Here is a 19,999-nt window from a genome sequence, read left to right as displayed (position 1 = left end):
ATATGAAAGGGAGATCTAGAAACAAGTTACTTTGTCCTTACCTAGACTGAGCTTTGGATATCAGACAAATAATTCATCACCAAGCCTCAGATCTTTAGGGGGAAAATCCCTAGCTGAGATGTTGATATTAGAAGGGCCTTAAAGGACATTTGCACAATCTATACCTGAGCAGGAATGTCTCTTACAGCTATGTGATATAGTAAGGCTTAAAGTTAGAAGTTCTGCATTCAAATCCTGATGGTTCTATTTATTACCTTTGTGACTTCTGGTAAACAACATTACCCCCTTTGAGCCTCAATTGCTCCACCTGTATGCTCTGCCATCTCCAGCCCCATCCATTGGCTCTTAGATACTGGTCCAAGAATGGAGAGAAGGTCTGGAGGAGGGGGTGGAGGAGCAGAATGTAGAGAGAAATAGAAGGAGAATTTTTTAATGCTTAAAGGTTTCAAGAAATAAGGACCTTTGATAATCAAAGTTTTGTGATAGTGACAATTTGCCATTGACCATTACAAATGTGCTTTGGACAGATGATGTATAAGAAACAATTCTTTTGAAATGCTGGTCAAAAGGGCAAGAGATCAAAGCAATTGGCAGAGGCCCTCTGCTTTGCATTACTGTGGAAAGAGTTCTGGATTAGGAGTCAAAATATCAAAATTCAAATTCCAGCTCTTTCACCTACTACCTTTTTGACCTTGGGCAAGCCAATTCTTTCTTCAGGGACAGAGTTTCCTTATCTGTAAAATAAAAGTTGAATGACATCTCAGCTTCTTAAACTGTGATTCACAATCCCATATGGAATCTTGTATATAAAGGTGAGGGTTGTGAAATTATGATTTATTATCAGTAAATATTTGATATATATATTTCTATTTTATATACCTATACACTCAGAGTCACATGAAAATTTCTCGGGTAAATAAGGGTTGCTACTAAAAAAAGTTTAAGAAGTCCTGAATTAGATGATCTAGAGTTAGACTGTATGACTTCAAAAATTCCATAATCTATAGTTCTCTAAATTCTATCCATAAAACCTCAGAAGTTTCTGTTCCTTCAAGGGGAAATCAAGGAACATTTTAAACTGTTGCCAAATATTGATATCTCGGCGTGAAATCAGATCATTCACTAACTTCTGGTTTCTCTGTTATTTTCTTTGTATCTATCTTCCCTTTCCTTCTTACCCCCTCCCCATTTTTACATTTTTATTTAGTTCCATATTATTGGGACAATATCTATGATTTGGCTCCTGGCTGTAGCTTTCATGCTCTTCCTAAGGCCTGTCATTCTCCCTCCAGTCCTGAATTTGGGGTTAGAAAAGGAAGAGGTTGTAATATATGGACCATGGGACAATGAGAGGTTTGCTGAGGAGGGCCAGTCAAATGAAGGAGAGCTGGGAGAGGAAGAGGTAAAAGAAGAGGCCTGGAGCTACAATGACTCATGCAAGTAAGTGCTAATAGCTGACATTTATATACCAATTTAATGTTTACAAAGTTTTTTACTACTTTCCCTCTAACATTGACTCATTTGATCTTCACAACAAGCCTGTGAATTATTTGCTTCACATTATTATCCCCACTGTATAGGTACTAGGAAGTTAAAAAACTTGCCCAATATCGGAGGCAGAATTTGAATCCAAATCTCTGCTGATTCTAAGCCCAATATTTTTTCCTTATACCATTCCTCTACTCCAAGAACAGGAAAACTTAAAAAAAATTGGGTTCATTGACTTTTCCCAGTCACCACAATGGAAACCAGAGAATGAGCCAGATTTCTGGTTTGATATGGGAGGAGTTAGGAAGATCCATGTCCGTACCTCTTGGTCTCAAATAGCTGCTTCCCCATCTTTCTCAGTACTTAAAATAACACCTTTGTACCCCTTGGCGTCTGTTCCTCCTTTTCAGGTGATCATCCTAGAATATCAGAATCTGGAAGCCTAATGGGACCTTGGCAGTCTCAAGTCCTCAAAGGCTTATGGGTTTTAGAATCATATAAACATTTAAACCTCATCAATTCCTGCCTCCTCATTTTCAGACTTGTCATAGAGATAATAGGAAGCAGAGCTGAGACTGGATCTCCCTTTGACTCCACATCTATCTCTTTTCCCACTTTATTATAAGGTTTCCCTAAGCAGCCTCTTCTATTTGGGAATACCTATATTTGTTAGGATGTCTTTTTCACGTAAATTTAAATCTATTTTCTTGTAACTTTCTCTTACTCACTTTCTCTTACTTTACTCAAGTAGAAGTCTAATTTCATTTTCTTCATGATGGGCCTTCAAAAACTTGAAGATAATGACCATGTCTCTTCCTAAGTCTTCTCTTGCTTAGGGTTAGACATTCATAGTTTCTTCAATCACAGTTGAAGTCTCTAGTCTTCTTCCCATGTTGACACCCCTTCTCTGGTGGGCAACTAGTCAATGTCTCTTCTAAAATTTGGTTTGCTTAATTGTACATTCTACTTCATATGGTGTCTGATCAGAAAAGAAGTGGTCCCATCATCTTCCTCATTCATGATATTGTGGCTCTCATGACTCCCTAGTGATTCTGGGCTCAGAAGGGAATAAAGATGTAGCTCCATAGTTCTATGAGGTCTTCCTGTGTGTCCTGAAATAAAACTTGGGGATGTGAGACTGAGGGTTTAATTTAACTTGGGCTATTTCTGTTGCAGGTTTGACCTTGTGGAGAGCATTCCTCAGGATCTGCCTTACATATCTGTCAGCTCAGCAGCCCAGCCCCTGACTCAGTCCTGGATGGAGCTCCTGGATTCTGCACAGGAGAGTGTACATATCGCATCTTACTACTGGTCCCTCACGGGACCTGACATTGGGATCAACGATTCTTCTTCCCAGCCGGTATGTGCACTAGGCAGACTGAATGGGTCAGAAAATGAAAGAATACAGTCCTCTCTGGGATCCTTCCCTCAAACCCATTTCCTAAAAAGGAAAAAGCTGGATGAGAGAAGAGGTTTCATTTATTATTTATTTATTTAGTATTGAATTTATTTATTTATTATGGAATTATAATAATAGTTATCATTTATATATCTCTTTAAATTGGCAAAGTTCTTTTGTATATATTGTCTCATTTGTCCCTTACCTATGAGGTAGATACAGACATTTTTAGTCAGTTTATAGAAGTGAGGAAAATGAGGGTTAACAAGATAATGTAACATGGTCACAAAACTAGCAAATGTCAGAGGTGGAATGGGAACCCAAGCCTTCCCCATTTTGAGGCCATTGTAAAGAATTAGAATCAAGAGCTGTCAGTGACTAAGAAGCAGTCATGGCTACTGGGATATTGAATCCAGCCATTGTACATGGTTCTTGTTTTCTTGAGCACTCTTTGTAATCTTCTGCCTCATCCCATCCTTCAGCCTTCCAACTTCATTTAAAGTCAGTTCAGTTCATACCAAGTTCCCATGTAGCCTGCTCTACTATTATAATACACAATTACAATAAGGACAAATCCAGAATTCCTACTCTGGGGGAGACAAAAGAGGAACAGAAGCAGGCCCTGTTTTTGGAGGCTTTGCAGACTGACTTTTGAACATGAGATTTACATGGCAGAATATCTCTTAGCTGAGTTTATGTTAATAATACAAGAATATATATTGATATATTGACATATTATATATGAATATATATATATATATTGATTAATTGGCAATCTGATTAGTTGGGGGGTACAATGTCGACCTGAACAAAGGAACAGAATGGAGGCAAAGTTACTAAACCCAGAAACATTTATTGGGTGAATATAACACACACACACACACACACACACACACACACACACAAAACCAAAAAAAACCAAAAAGCACAAACACAAACACACGAAGCAGAACCTTGTCTGATGTTTCAAAAGTAGAGTGGTTTATATATTTTTACAACAAAGAAAGGCAGGGAAATAAGAAGAATTAACCAGGATGTTTGTGCAAGGTCCATCAGTTGGGGCTATTGTAAACTAGTTTGAGCTGACCCTGTGGTTGCTGGCACAGCAGAGAGGTATTCTGGGTTTACCCAGTGGACATTGCAAAGGATCGCTGGTGTGTCATACTTGAACAGCACTCATTCTGCCTCCTGCTTGGTTGATTGTGATTTCTAGGACATTTCAGACTCTCCTGTATAATAAGGGAACTCAAGCAAATCAAGGTGATTAGTAAAACTCATTATTTATTCCATTTCTACAATATAAAAAAGTTCTTGGTTAATTATAACCTAGTGACCAAAAGCATGACTCATATAAATTCCCTGAGGGAAATTTTTGTTGCTTATCAAGGGCTCTGAGACTGGGAAGCAGTTTAACAAGGGAAGAAGAAATAGAAAGCATTTTGAGCTCTGATTTTGGGTGGTGTAAGACTACCTCAGTGGCTTCCATGTGCAGAACAATCCTAGATTTAAAAGTAAGTCATTACTCCCTCCTGCTTACACGTTGGTTCTACTCTTTAGGGGAAAGAACTGTTGGCAAAACTGGAGACTCTGTTGGCTCGGAATGTCTCTCTGACTATTGCAACAAGCGACCCAACACTGGCTGTGAATTCTACGGACCTGGAAGTTCTCATGAGCAAAGGTAGAGGTTTAAGGTGCCTTCATCAACTTCTAGCAACCTCCCTGAGCTAGAATTTTGTCTCAGTTCAGGCTTACTATTAACTAATTGGGTGGTCCTGAGACGCCCTGTGTTTTCCAAAATGAAAAATGAGGGGTTTGCACTCAATAGTTTCTAATGTTCCTTCCCAACATATTGGCTCTGGTGTGATTTTTCATATTTTTACAAGGCATCATCACATGGTTTGTATTAGGGTCAAGAATCTTATGAAAATTCTGGAAGGGGCAAAAGCATTTTCTTACATTTCCATGATCCTGCTTTTTGTCAGCCTTAGACTTAGACCAAAAAGAGTTACTGCTTTGGATGTCACATCTCTCATTTCTCCTTCAGATTAAGTCAAGTCCTCTTAGCACCAAAGGCCAGCCCACCAGCTCACAGTTTGCTTACAGTCCGAGTCTTTCTTTAGGATAAAGAGAAAATGCTGTTTCTCTGAATTGCAATTCCCAAATTTATTTAGATTTAGATTTAAATTCAGGTTTTAGATATATTTATTTTTACCTTCAAGAAAATCAAGATAAATACTTCTAAAAACTCAATTACATTAATATTTAGGGAGTACCTTCATCTTTTTTTTATGTTGTTAAGTGCTGTTTGTTTATTTTTTAAGTAGTTTTTTTTAATACATGCAAAGATAGTTTTCAGCATTCACCTTTGCAAAACCTTGGGTTCCAAATTTTTCTCCCTCCCTTTCACTAAGATAACAAGTAATATGATATAGATAAAATATATGCAGTTATTCTAAATATATTTCCATATTCATGTCAAAAGGGAAAAATGAAGAAGAAAAACTAAGCAAACTACAATTACAACAAAAAGGAGAAAATATTATATTTTGAACCACATTCAGTCTCTGCATATGGAAGGCACTTTCTATAACATCTATTTGAATTGCTATGAATCACCTCATTATTGAGAAGAACCAAGGCCATCACAGTTGGTTATCACATAATCTTCTTGTTACTGTTATACCATGTTCTCCTGATTCTGTTCATTTCATTCAGCATCAATTTATGTAAGTCTTTTTTGAAATCAGTCTGCTGATCATTTCTTATAATAATATTCCATTACATTCATATGCCATAACTAACAACTGATGGGCATTCACCTCAGTTTCCAGTGGCTTGCCATTACAAAAAGGGCTGCTACAAATCTTTTTGCACATATGGGTCCTTTTTCTTTTTTTTATGATCTCCTTAGAATACAGATGTAGTAGAGACACTGCAGGATCAAAATAGCCCTTTGGGCATAGTTCCAAATTGCTCTCCAGAATGGTTGGATCATTCCACAACTCCACCAACAATGTATTAGTATCCCAGTTTTCCCACATCCCCTCCAACATTTATCATTATCTTTTCCTGTCATTGTAGCCAATCTGAGAGGTATGACATGAGTAAGGTAAGACATCTTAAGGGAGGAATTTGAGTGTGTTGGAGATCCTCATTCATGCCCCTACATTCTCTAATAGGAGCACAAGTGAGGAAGATCCCAATGAAGCACTTGACCCATGGTGTCCTGCACTCCAAGTTCTGGATTGTGGACATGAAGCATGTGTACTTGGGCAGTGCCAACATGGACTGGCGATCCCTGACTCAGGTGATTGGTTATCCACTGCAAACTTTATTAAGAATTATAAGGAAAAGAAAAGAAGGTGGGGAACTGGGATTCAGGTAGGGCCTTCCTCATACCCAGTATAGATGGGGCATGTTCAATAGGTGTGTCCTGAAAAGTTTTTATGTGAGTTAGATTTAAAAGCAACTTTAGAAATAAAATACCCCAATGGCTCATTTTATAGCTACTGAAATTTGTGAAAGGAGAGTGATTTGGAGTCAGAAGATCTGCAGCAGAATCCTGGATATACCATTTATTATATAATATATACTAGAATAATTATATTAATTTATTATATGATAAATTTATTATACAATATTTTAATATTAAGATATTACATAATAGAATATAAAATAATGTATTAATGTATTATATATTATATAATAATTTCAATAATATAATAAATGGCATATCTAGAATTCTGCTACAGGTCTTCTGACCCCAAATCTAGTTAGTCTCTTTCTGCCATGAAATTGTAGTCAAATTTTTGCCACTTGAATCTGATTTTAAATGAGATTGGGGAGCTTATTCTTTCAAGGAGCCCTGCAATGAAAGGCACTTTGACAGAGTCCATCATCTTCATCCTCATCCTCATCAAAAACTAGATTTGTCCTTAGAAGACCCAGATTCAGATAATACTCCTGTAACCACGTAAACCTCTAAGCATCTTCTATAAAATGGGGAAAATAATTTTTTACATTACCCATGGTGGTGGCTAGGTGGTGTAGTGAATAGAATGCTGCACCTGTAGTCAGGAAGACAGTTCAAATATGATCTTAGACATTTCCTAGCTGTGGACAAGTCACTTAACATTTTGCTTCAGTTTCCTCAATTGTAAAATGAGCTAGAGAAAGAAATGGTAAATCTCTGCCAAAAAAGCCTCAAATGGGGTGACAAAGAGTCGACACAACTGAAATAACTGAAGGGCAATGACAAATAAATAGGAATATTATGAGGAAAGCATTTTGTAAACCTTAAAGTAATTTGAAAATAATTATTTTGTCAAGTGAGGGACCTAGAATCCTCACACATGGGACTATGTCTTGCTGGATTCATCCTTTGAGCCCAGATCTTGTCCCAGACAAGATGATCATAGTGATTCCCTATTCTGGGTCAAAAAGAGAATCTTGATCTGGAGGGTCCAAGCTAAGACTCAGGTTCTGAGTAATCTGAAAAAGAGAAAGGTTCCCAAGGAAGGTAGGACTGCAATTGGGCCTTGATGACTTGGAAGGGTTTCTGCATAGAACCAGATATTATATTGGATCAGAAGCTCTAGAGTCTCTGGATGCTCCCTGTACCTCTTTCTGTCTCTCTATATCTTGTATTTCTCTAGGTGAAAGAACTTGGTGTTGTCATCTATAACTGCAGCAACCTTGCATACGACCTTGAGAAGACATTCCAGACATATTGGGTCTTGGGGGTCCCTGGGGCCATCATCCCAAAACCCTGGCCTCAGAACTACTCCACAAACATCAATTGGCATCATCCCCTAAAAGAAACATTTGATAAGATGGTCACTACTGCCTATTTCTCTGTAAGTAGAAAGCTACAGGACTCAGTTAGAAGAAGGTGATTAGACATTTTCCTTCTTTACTTGTAATCTGATTGCCCTGCACAAGACCTACCTGAGCAGGTATGGCAGACAGAGTCTCGGGCTGGCACTTCAATGATCATAGAACCATTACATGAGAGGAATGGATCTCATCTACCCTCCAGTCACTTTTCAGAGGAGAAATCTGAGGACCAAAGAGGTTAAGCTCACAGATTCTCAAAGTTAAAAGGAATCTCAGAAACTATGGGGCAACCCTCATCAGACTGAGAATCTCCCCTATAGCAACAAGTGATTATCCAGCCTTGGACTTGACCTTGGAGGCTAACAGTGATGGGAATCCTTTATCTCTCAAGGCACTGAGAGTGTGTGTGTGTGTGTGTGTGTGTGTGTGTGTGTGTGTGTGTGTGTGTGTAGATAGATAAATAGATAGAGATTTATAAATATTTACTCAAAAATTTACTTCAGGAAGTAAATATATCTGTTTATATGTAAATATATAATGAGAAGTAAACAGTGTATACATATATATATATGTAACAGGAAGTAAATAAGAGCAGGAAGGCACTAGAATGAGGAGGGAGTAGGAAAGGCTTCCTGAAGAAAATGAGATTTTTGTTGGGACTTAAAGGAATCCAGGGAAGTCAACAGGCAGATAAGAATAAAGAGAACATTCCAGGTATGGAGTACAAATACAGAAAATGCCTAAAGTCAAAGGATAAAATGTCTTATGATATAGACATGCGTTACTCAATCATGACCAATCATAGATATTCATGTAATTCCACTATTGGATAGATCTAATAATTAAAAAGTCATTATCATTTATTCTGTACTTCTGTGTGCTTATTATAAGCCTCTCTCCTTGCTTCATGTAATTGTATCTATTATTCCTACTTTAACCTCTGGGACAGCAGTGAATAAGCCTAGTCCCTTAAGCTTTGTTTCATATAAAAAGCTGATGAGCATACCATCTGTGATTTTATCTGCCACTGACAAAATTGTTAAACAGCATGGGACCAAGCACAGATCCTTGTATGTGCCATTAGACATCTACTTCTAAAAAGATATTGATCTCTCTTTGCTTCATTGTAATTCTATCCTTTATTCCTACTTTAATGACAACTCTTTGCATCTGGTCAAGCCGTGAAGTGGCCTTCTCAATTTTCCACCGGGACTGAGAGGCAGAAGTAGGATGCTCACCTAGGTTCTGTCATTCCAAATTCAGTGCTCACCACTAGAACAGAATACTTCAGTTCCTCTCTTTATTTGTGTATGAACCCTAGAAAAAGGATTATAGAGTTAAGAGAAAGGATAGAAGCCATTTCTTTCTGAGGGATGGGAGAAGATTTGTTGGAAAGGCAACATTGGAGTTTGGCCTTTAAAGGGAAAATTTGCAATTCCCCAGCAATGGGGAAGGAAATGGACAACTTTCAAGAAATGAAAAACTATGTAAAGAATGGTGAGGAATCAGAAAAAATGAAAAGTGTCTGTGACGTTGTGTCTTCCAGTTTGACAAGTAGATGTAGCTATAGATGAGAAACAGCTGTGAAATATTGGTCTGGAAGGACCAGTTGAAATTTTATCATGAAGGGTCTTGACTGGCAAACTGCTTATCTACCAATTTTTGGTCCTGGTGCACCATATGTAAACTAGGGCTTGGATAGGGATTGGACAAAAAATGATTTCCAAGGATCAGTTCTAAATCTTTTGATTCTTTTTGATAAAAACAAATTTTGATTGAAATCTTTTGATGGCCATAGGAAGCCATGAAAGGTTTCTGAGGAGGGGAGAAGTATGAGAAGACATGGGATGGGATCCTTTGCATCATTTGCAAAGATTAATCTGGAACTTTTTAGCTGTAGAGCCCTGCGACTAACTAGTCACCACCAGATCTTTATCCACATGCTCAAGTCTATTCCAGACAGTTATTTCTGTTTATGACTAGAGTAGGAAATCTTAATTCAGGGGTAAATTGGTTGGAGGAGACTCTGTCTTACACCTTTATTTCATCTTTATATGTGCATTTTTATTATCTTTAAACTCAGCTTCATTTGTAATTCTGTCTTTTATCCATTTAAAAGTATTATTCTGAGTAGGGTTTCATGGGCTTCACTAAACTGACAACAACCGGCACATAATATAAAGATTAAGCATTCCTATACCAGAGACCCTTGGGATTTTAATATTTCACTGGCTTCTAAGAGGGTGGGAGGCTCTCACTCACATATTCTCTCTGTTATTCAGGCTTCACCACCTGTGCTCTGCCCCAGAGGCCGGACCAAGGACCTAGAGGCTCTGCTTAGTGTGATTTGGGGTGCTGAGAAGTTCCTCTATGCTTCAGTAATGGAATATTTCCCCACCAGTCGCTTCCAACATCCAGTCACGTATGGATGATCATCTTTTCAGAGTTATTTTAATTGATGGGGGAAGGAGGATGAAACAGTCTTTTTTTATTATTTATATTTTTTTGACAGTATATATGCATGAGTAATTTTTTATAACATTATCCCTTGTATTCATTTTTCCAAATTATCCCCTCCCTCCCTCCACTCCCTCCCCCCGATGACAGGAAAATCCCATACATTTTACATGTGTTACAATATAACCTAGATACAATATATGTGTGTAAATCCCATTTTCTTGTTGCACATTAAGTATTAGATTCCGAAGGTATAAGTAACCTGGGTAGATAGACAGTAGTGCTAACAGTTTACATTCACTTCCCAGTGTTCCTTCTCTGGGTGTAGTTGTTTCTGTCCATCATTGATCAACTGGAAGTGAGTTGGCTCTTCTTTATGTTGAAGATTTCCACTTCCATCAGAATACATCCTCATACAGTATTGTTGTTGAAGTGTACAGCGATCTTCTGGTTCTGTTCATTTCACTCAGCATCAGTTGATGTAAGTCTCTCCAAACCTCTCTGTATTCCTCCTGCTGGTCATTTCTTACAGAACAATAATATTCCATAACCTTCATATACCACAATTTACCCAACCATTCTCCAATTGATGGACATCCATTCATCTTCCAGTTTCTAGCCACTACGAAAAGAGCTGCCACAAACATTTTGGCACATACAGGTCCCTTTCCCCTCCTCAGTATTTCTTTTGGATATAAGCCCAATAGCATCAATGCTGGATCAAAGGGTATGCACAGTTTGATAACTTTTTGGGCATAGTTCCAAATTGCTCTCCAGAATGGCTGGATTCTTTCACAACTCCACCAACAATGTATTAGTGTCCCAGTTTTACCACATCCCCTCCAACATTCAGGATGAAACAGTCTTGAGATGGCAGAGTTGCAACTCCACATGAGGATTGACTTGAGGGAGATTCTATTCTGTATGAAGACTGAGGAGGAGAAAGATAGTTTTTACCTTTGAGAAACTCATAATCTGATTGGCAGGAGCAGACTTGTCCACTTAAAGTCAGTAATACCAGGCATTGGGCACTCACATTCCATTTGAGTAACATAACCTACTAATAGGTTTACAAAGCTCTTATGGCAAAACACTTTAAGAATATCATGTTATTTGATTCTCACAGCAACTTGGAAAGTAGGTGCTGTTATTATTCCCATTTTACAAATGGGGAGGTTGAATGATTTGCCCAGGATGACACAACTAGGAAGTGTCAGAGACAAAATTTGATTCCAAGTTTGATTCTCTATACTGTGTCACTTAGTTGCCCAAACTTGCTGGGGGAAGTGCTTGATGTGATTGGGAAGATCAAGGCAGACTTCCTGGAGGAGAAGGGATTCAGCTTAAGAAGACAGGTAGGATTCACATAAGTGAGAAAAAGTAGAAGATATCACAGGAATTTAGAATAGTAGAAGCAAAGGAACACAAGAAAGTATAAGGAATAATTTGGAGATAGTGAAAACTTCTTGACTACAGTTTAAGGTTTGTTGTTATTCTGTCTTGTCTGACTCTTTGTGATTTCATTTGGGTTTTCTTGGCAAGAATACTAGAGTGGTTTGCCATTTCCTTCTCCAGCTCATTTTTTACAGATAGGAAACTGAGGCAAAGAGGGTTTAAGTGACTTACCCAGGATCACACAACTATTACGTATCTGAGGCCAGATTTGAACTCAGAAAGATGAACCCTCCTGTCTCCGTGCAGTACTCTATCTACTGAGCAACTTAGATAATTGTAGTTTAGGCTATGTCGGTGTTCATGTTGGAAAAGATATTTGGGATTAGAGGTGGATTGCCTTGGATGCCAGATTGAGGGATATGGATTTAGTTCTATAGGATTCTTAAATTTAAAAAAATGAATTGAGGGAAATAATGCTTTTTTGATTTTGTCTGAACACATGTATGGTTTGGAACTCTGAGGCTATACATATCCCAGCCAATTTGAGAGCACCAATCATATCAGCCCCTTTCCTATTAACTTTAGCAGCAGTCTTTTATATCTGTATACCTCAGTTTCCTCATTTACAAAAGAGAGAGTTATATTGGATTATTTGATGCCTGGGGAGAAAAATTTGGAGCACAAGGTTTTGAAAAGGTGAATGTTGAAAACTGTCTTTGCATGTATTTTTAAAAATACAATACTATTAAAAAGACAAAATGATCTCTATGGTCCTTTCTTGGACCATCCATCCCATAAAGAAAGACACTATGGATACCAAACAGCTTTGCCTTCCTTCATCAATAAGTTCAGGGGGATCCATATGTCGATGGGATGGTTTTCTTTGAAGGACCTCTGGCAGTTTATAAATCTTTTAGTGGGAATGACCAACAAGCCATCCTCCACAGTTTCTATCCTGAGATCTCCAAGGACCAAAGAGCAGAGCTTCTGCTATCACTGAAGTGGCTTCCCATGTTCTCCAATAAAGGAAAAACCCCAGCAGGCTGAGTAGGGGAAGATCGGGGTGATTATACACTGATGCTTGGCCATTTTGACAAGGAGGCAGATCTAGTCTATGAAGGAATCATTAGCTCATAGTATCATAGAATTAGAATTGAAAGGGACTTTGAAGGTCATCTAATCTAATCTCCTCATTTTATAGATGAGGAAATTGAATATTTGAGCTCAGGTCTTCTGATTTAAGCCAGTGCTCTTTACACTGTGTTGTACTATCTCAGCTTCTGTCCTTAATAACTCAACAAATTTTTATCAATCACTTATTAGCTCATAGTATCACAGATTGAGAGTTGCAAGGTACTTTGAAGACCATTTAATCCAATCTCATTTTGTAGATGAAGAAACTGAAATCTAAAGTGACAGAGGTAATATTTGAGCTCAGGTATTTCGACTAAAGTCAGTGCTCTTTGCATTGTATTATATCATCTCAAATTCCGTTCTTAACTAAACAAATTTTTATCAGGGAACCTATTATGTGAAAGGTCCTTTGTTGTGTTCAGAGGCTACTATTATGAAAAATGATAGTACCTGTAAGCCTTATAAGAGCTTTTAATCTACCAGAGGCAATAAAACATGTTCACAGATAACTGAAACAAGGAAGAATGTGATAAAAATCTGGGGAAATTGCCATGAGAAATTTGAGCAGGGAAAGATTTTTTTCCCCTAGTATGTCTAGATGAGAGGGTCTTGTGTAAGTGAAGGCTTCTTGGAAGACATGGCACCTGAGCTGAACTCTGAACAAAGGAGAGACTTCAATGGAGAAAGATGAAGTATGAGAGAGCCCAGTCTTGTCGGAGGATCTGTCTCACACAGAAAGGCATGGAGACAAGAGGGAGAGGGATAAGAATGAAGGATGGAGCCATCAGACTAGCTGTTGCATGGTGTGTGTGTGTGTGTGTGTGTGTGTGTGTGTGTGTGTGTGTGTGTGTGTGTGGCGCAGCTAGGTGGCACCATAGTGTACAGAACACCAGACCTGGAGTCAGGAAACCTGAGTTCAAATCCAACCTTAGATACTAGCTGGGGGAACCTTGGGCATGTCACTTAACCCAGTTTGCCTCAGTTTCCTTATCCGTGAAATGAGCTGGAGAAGGAAATGGCAAACCATTTCAGTATTTTTGCAAAAACAAAGCAAAAACAAAAACAAAAAAAACCCTAACAAAATAGTCAAAAAGAATTTTGCACATAACTGAAACATCTAAACAACAACAATAATAATAAAGTATATGGAGAGTAGTATGAGATAACAACTAGAAAAATGGGTTGAGACTAGATGGCATATCCATATCAGGATTTATACTTTATTTGGTAGGAAGTGGGGAGCCACTAAAGATTTATGAGTAGAAGCGTGAGTAGATCCTTGTGGTGCTTTAGGAAGGTAGCTGGGTTAGTGTGAGCAGGAAGGATTGGAAAGAAGGGAAGGAGCAAATCAGGGGTCCAGTTAAGAGGATATTACAGTTGTCCACTTGAGTCTGAGACCAAAGACCTGAGTTTTAGGGAGCAAAGAAAAGGGAATAAATGTGAGAGATGCCTTAGAACAGTGATTTCTCCTCTTCTCCTCCAGATATTGGCCAGTCATCGACAATGCTCTGAGGGAAGCAGCCTTCAACCGGCATGTGCTAATCCATCTTCTCATCAGCTGTGGGAAGAACTCGGACCCCTCCATGTTCCCATACCTGAGGTCACTACAAGCCCTCACTAACCCCCAGACCAACATTACTATAGAAGTGGTGAGTGAGGAATTGCTCCTAGGAGACTCATACTGACCCAGACTAGGACCAGGTAGATTCTTGTGGACTAGCTAATCCAATCTCATTTTACACAGCTCTGAGACCATCTGGGTAGAGAGCCAATGTACTGGAGGGAAAAGTCTGATAAAACTTTAGTTGAATCCTGGGTGTGGTATTTATTAATTGTATGAGCTTAGTTAAAATACTACATCTGTCTGAGACTCAGTTCATTCATTTGTAAACTGGGGATAATCAGATTTAAATGACTAAATTCACTGGATTTCTATAAGGAAAGTGGTTTGTAAACCTTTAGGTGTATTAGGATTGTAAATTGTCATTATGAAATTACATGCTTAGGGGGATGAAATCACATCTTCAAGCCTAAGATCTTTAGAATAAATTAGCTGTTATTGAGAGTCTGCAGTGCTGTGCCGCTGTTCAACCCTTGAGGAGATAACAAATTTCGCTAAGCAATGGGTCTTGTCCTCATAGGGCTCACTGAGTAACAGAAGGAAAAATCATTTAATATGTATGTATGGTGATACACCATAGTAATAATAGCAGTAGTAATAAAAGTAGTGATGGTGGTAATAATAGTGGTAATGTCAATAGTACTAGTGATAATAGTAACAGAGGTAGTAATAGTGGTGTACTGATGGTGTAGTGGTGGTGGTAGTAGTAGTAGTAGTAGTAGTAAGAGCAATAACAATAATAGTGGTGCAGTGGTGAAAGCACACCAGACTCAGAAAATAAATACCAGCTTTGCCACTTAATCACCCAGTAAAATTACCCAACCTATCTGGGCTTTGGCATCCTCCTCTGTACAATGATGGAGTTGGACCCAACAATTTCTATGGTCCCTTGGGGTCCTATGATTGCAATTTAGAGCCCCTGCACCTGAGTCTACTACCCAGCTCTGTGACAGCCTATTTATTTCTATTTCCTTAAAGAAAATATTCATCATCCCTGTGGGAAATCACTCCAACATCCCCTACAGCAGAGTGAGTCACAGCAAGTATGCAGTTACAGAGAAGAAAGCATACCTGGGTAAGCGCACTCCAATTGGGGGAGGGTGGTGAAGGAGGACGGGAAGGACACTTGGTGGGTCTGAGCTACCTGCCCAGAGTGGACTTATTTAGATGGTCCTGAGATCACAAAGTGTGACAAAGCTTCTGAGAGCCATAACAGTATCACCCTAACTCAAGATAGGCTGAAATACCCAGGCCAGACAGGACTGACGACCCTGCCCTTAGGGCAGTTTAAAAGGACCTCAGTGGGTGTATAGTTCTCCCACTTCTAAGCCAAAATAGTAGTAGCAGTAATAGCAATAGTAGTGGTGGTTATAGAAGTAACAATAATAGTAGTAGTACTGCTAGTGGTGGGGATACCCTCTCTACCATCCCAGACAAGAGGACATACAGTATCCAGTGATAACTGTTTACTCATTCCATTTTTAGACAGCTGACAATTTGTATGTTTTTTCTTTATATTGCGTTGAAATCAGTTTTTCTATCCAATTCCTCTTCAACATGAAAACTCTTCAGTCAGCTGTTCGCAAGTCTCCCTTTATCTAGACTAAACATTCCCAATTCCTTCAAGCAGTCTTTCTCTGGCAGAGACACAAGTTGTGATTTTAAAGCTTGGAATAAATTTGGGTGAGCTGAGGGGAAAGGGAAGGTGGAGGCATGGTTACTCTTGTGCCTGGCTGAAATTTGCAATTGAAGGATCAAGGAGGAAAGTGAGCCTACACCTGGTCCAGATACTTAATTAGACCCTAGTTAACTAGCTGTGTGTCTCTGGGCAAGTAATTTCATCTCTCAGGGTTTCAGTTTCTTTGTCTAGAAAATGGGGATGACAAAATTCCCACCTGATTCTTAAGATTGTTATGAGGAAGACATCATAAGGTGCTAGAGAAATGGGAGTTCAAAAGATCATGGATCTAGGGCTGAAAGTCCAATTCTTTCATTTTGACAGATAAGAAAACCGAAGTATAAGACGTTTAGGTGAGATTATATAGGTATTAAGAATCAGAGGTAGGATCTGAATCTAAGTCCTTTGATGCCAGAGCCAGTGTTTGTGCTACTCTACTATACAATTTTGTTATTGTGGTCATAGGGATCGTGATAATGCCTGTTGAAAATAATGTCGTTTGTGTGGCCTTTTAAAGTTTGCAAAGCATGTTCCTCAAAACAATCCTGTGATATAAGAATTACTATCCCATTTTACAGAAAACTGAGCCATGGGAGAAGGGGAATGATTTGTTCATGATTCCCCAACTAAGTTTCAGAAATGTAAACATTAGTTTAATGTAGAAGCAGGAGGCAGCTAGGTAATAGAGAGAACACTGGGCCTGGAGTTAGGAAGAACGGGATACTTCCTAGCTGTGTGACCCTGGACAAAATGTTTAATGAATCTTTGCCTCAGTTTCCTCACCTATAAAATGGAGATAATAAAAGTATCTAGTATTTAATAAAAGTAAAGATCAAATGAGATCTTATTTACAAAGCACCTAATAAATACTTGTTTCCTTCCTTTTTGAAAGTTCAGTATTCTTTTCACCATATCAGTGGCACAGTGGAAATGCCCAACTTTGGGCCCAACTCCAACTGTGCCAGAGAAGAGGTCCCTTGTCAGCCCTTCCCAATGTCCACTGGGAATTTCCATTCTGAATGGAAAGGCTGAATGTTTCTTGTGTTCTAGAGGTCCAGGATACCAATCAATAAACACTTATCACATACCTCCTGTGTCATCTGCATTATCTGTTTGAGACTTATTCAATTTAATGAAGGACCAGCCATGTGCAAGATTCCTTGCTGAGAAAAAAGAATACAAAAATGAAAAAGAATTTAGTGCCTGTCCTCAAGGAGCTTACATTCAAATGGGAAGGGAGGGGTATGTCACCATAATAATAGCTAATATCTATATAATGCTTACTGTGCTGAGCACTTTAAAGTCATTTTCTCATTTGATTTTACCAACAACCCGGGGGAAATAAGTGTTATTATGATCCCCATTTTACAGATTAAGTGACTTTTCCAGAGTCACACATAGCTAGTAAGTAGCTGAGGTCATATTTGAATTCAGGTCCTTCTGACTCCAGAGGTGGTCTATTCACTGCACCACCTAACTGCCCCACACCAAGCTAGTTAGCTGCCACAGATAAACTATGACACAAGTTAGAATATGATAGGAGAAAAGTGATCCTTAGGGAGATTTAAACAGAAAGAAATCTCTTTTAGATGAGGCAAGGACATCAGAGAAAACTTCATGCAAAGGATGAACCCTGAGTTGGGCTTGAAGGGAAAAAAAAGTCAGCTGATGGAGAGGGAAATATGTGTTTCATGCCTGAGTAATACCCTGTAAGAATTTTCAGAGGTGAGATAGGGCAGCATGAGCTCAGTTAGAAAATACTAAAGTATACAAAAAAATAGTCACAGGAAGGAGTAGAGTGAATAAGTCTGGAAATGGAGTATGGAGTTAGATGGTGGAGGGCCTTCAATGGCAATGAAAGGAGCTTGTATTCTATTCTAGATGCAATAGAAAACCCTTGAAAATTGAGAAGTGATGGTCAGAAGTGTGCATTAGGAAGATTATTTTGTTCGCTTGTGAAAGGAGAAAAACAGGCAGAGGAAACAGCTAGAAAGCTATCCAGACTAGATGAGATGAGATTCAAAACTGCCCATGGGGAGAAGGACAAAATACAAGCCATGTTCTGGAGGTTGAATCAATGGGACTTGATATCTGATTGGATGAAGGAAGGAGAAAGAAAACGGTCAAGGAGGTTTCTGAAGTTTCAAAGTTGGAGTGGTGATGCTTTTTGTAGAAATCAGGAAACAGAAAAGCAGTGGGATTAGGGGGAAAGATGATGAGTCTGGCTCAATACCTGTTGAATTTTACGTGCCAATGGAACACCAATCTACCATAGTCATTGCTATGGTGGACTATTAGTGACCGATGGAGAACTAATCGTATTTTTGAGTCCTATAAGAATAATGATAGGTTCTCTTCCTCCTATAGGAACATCCAATTGGTCCAAGGATTATTTCACCAACACAGCCGGTGTAGGACTGGTCATCAACCAAAGTTCCTCTGATCCCCAGCACTCCGCACCCACCATTCAAGGCAACCTGAAGAGTATCTTTGAGCGGGATTGGCAGTCCCCATATGCTGTCAGTCTGGAAGAACTTCCTGGCCAACAGGACTGTGTCTGGCATGCCTGAAACTAGAGTCTCCAGTCTCTCTCCTCTCTTGCCTTCTCTCTTTTCCTCTTTGTTTTCTCCCCTCCCTTCTGCCTCTCTAGGACTCGTGTTTAATTAATAAAATGAGATGGTTGGATTAGATTATTTTAGGACCCTTCTAACTCTGAATTTTGTGATCATTCTTTCCTCTTTCTTTTCTCCCTCTCCCTCTCCGTGCACACCTCTTCCTCATTTCATTTTATTCATCCCATTTCCCTTTATGCTTTCTTTTCTCACCTCTTTCCTTCCTCTCTTTCTTTCACCTCCTTTTTTCCTCCTTTTACTTTCTCATTTTTCTCTCCTTTTTAATTAGACAGGGCAGCACAGGTGTATATTCCTAACACCCTTGTGTTCTGAAAATAATTCTTTCTACATGGGTCCAACTGTGTTTTTTCCTCATTACATGGGGAAAGAAATGTTTTGGTAAATGTTTAGCTCCCAGCTCTTGGGCAGGGGGAGGCCCATGACATACATGTAAGTTTAAGTTACAATATCAATCTGAATTATTATTTAAATTTAATCTGCATTTTCTCTTTACTTTCTTAAGTTTAGATAATCAACAAAATAATAAATCAAGCCCAGATCTGAAGCCCTTGTGGATTTCTAAGATGTTTGTAATGAGGCAGCAATCTGACATTATTTAATTTCTTCGATTATGTAAGCCAACCAAGTCTGGAAGATAGTCTTTTTAAAAGATGTTCTTTTTATAGAGAAGAGCTATTAAGGACAAACTAGCCTGACATCCTTGGGAACAGGAGTTAGGATATTGCTCCTAACCAGATGACACTGAAAATTGAACAATTAGCTTTTAAGAGCTGCTTCTGCATGGAGAGCCTGAGCAATTCAGATATGTTCCTTCCCAGATCATTTCTTCCCTCTGCACATTTAAAAAAAAGTGGTTCTTTTCTTTACTTCACTGAATTTTTCCCATTCTTTAAAGTCCAGTCTTATTCACTTTATCAAGATAATTACAGGGCTGGATCATTCTGTATCCTAAAACAACAACCAATTTTAAAAATAAAGATGCAAGAAACTACTCAGCCAGGGAAGATCATTGGAAGTTTATAAACAAGATATCTTAGCACAGTTTTGAAGGTTAAGAGAAATCTACCAAGGTAGTAAAGTTTTCATCTTTAATTTGGGTTACTAATATACCCATCTTTATTCTCTATCCGGAACAGAAAAACATTGTTAGAGGCCTTCAGAATTGATAAGAGTGGCAGAATTTAATTCCTTATATCCTTAGCTGTGTTTTGGGGGTATGGGAAATAATCAGGAAAATGGAGTAAATGCCAACACCCTCCATCCACGTGGTGTTGTCATACTGTCCCTTTCTCAGATCAAGGGCCCAGACCTACTCAGAGATTATCTCATTCCTCTCAGGGACAGGAAAAAGGGGTTTT

At 38.7% G+C, this 19,999-nt stretch overlaps 1 protein-coding gene across 2 annotated transcripts in view; it reads left to right on the top strand.

The window, feature by feature from the left end:
- Window positions 1-19,185, top strand: part of PLD4 (phospholipase D family member 4) — a 31,222-nt gene extending 12,037 nt beyond the window's left edge. Inside the window, exons 2-10 of one of the 2 annotated variants that reach the window (XM_074291030.1) lie at window positions 1,208-1,440; window positions 2,665-2,848; window positions 4,445-4,565; window positions 6,067-6,194; window positions 7,543-7,743; window positions 10,006-10,145; window positions 14,193-14,358; window positions 15,309-15,405; window positions 18,376-19,185. In XM_074291030.1, coding sequence (XP_074147131.1) covers window positions 1,208-1,440; window positions 2,665-2,848; window positions 4,445-4,565; window positions 6,067-6,194; window positions 7,543-7,743; window positions 10,006-10,145; window positions 14,193-14,358; window positions 15,309-15,405; window positions 18,376-18,578 — 1,473 coding nt within the window. In that variant the 3' untranslated portion in view covers window positions 18,579-19,185. The remainder of the gene's footprint in view (window positions 1-1,207; window positions 1,441-2,664; window positions 2,849-4,444; window positions 4,566-6,066; window positions 6,195-7,542; window positions 7,744-10,005; window positions 10,146-14,192; window positions 14,359-15,308; window positions 15,406-18,375) is intronic. The other variant, XM_074291031.1, reaches the window with a different exon arrangement.
- Window positions 19,186-19,999: the final 814 nt, after the last annotated feature.

This window comes from Sminthopsis crassicaudata, chromosome 2 (genome assembly GCF_048593235.1).
Source record: "Sminthopsis crassicaudata isolate SCR6 chromosome 2, ASM4859323v1, whole genome shotgun sequence".
In the NCBI taxonomy this organism is placed as follows: Eukaryota; Metazoa; Chordata; class Mammalia; order Dasyuromorphia; family Dasyuridae; genus Sminthopsis; species Sminthopsis crassicaudata.
The sequence above is the reverse complement of the archived record's forward strand: the minus strand, read 5'-3'. Positions and strand labels throughout refer to the sequence as shown.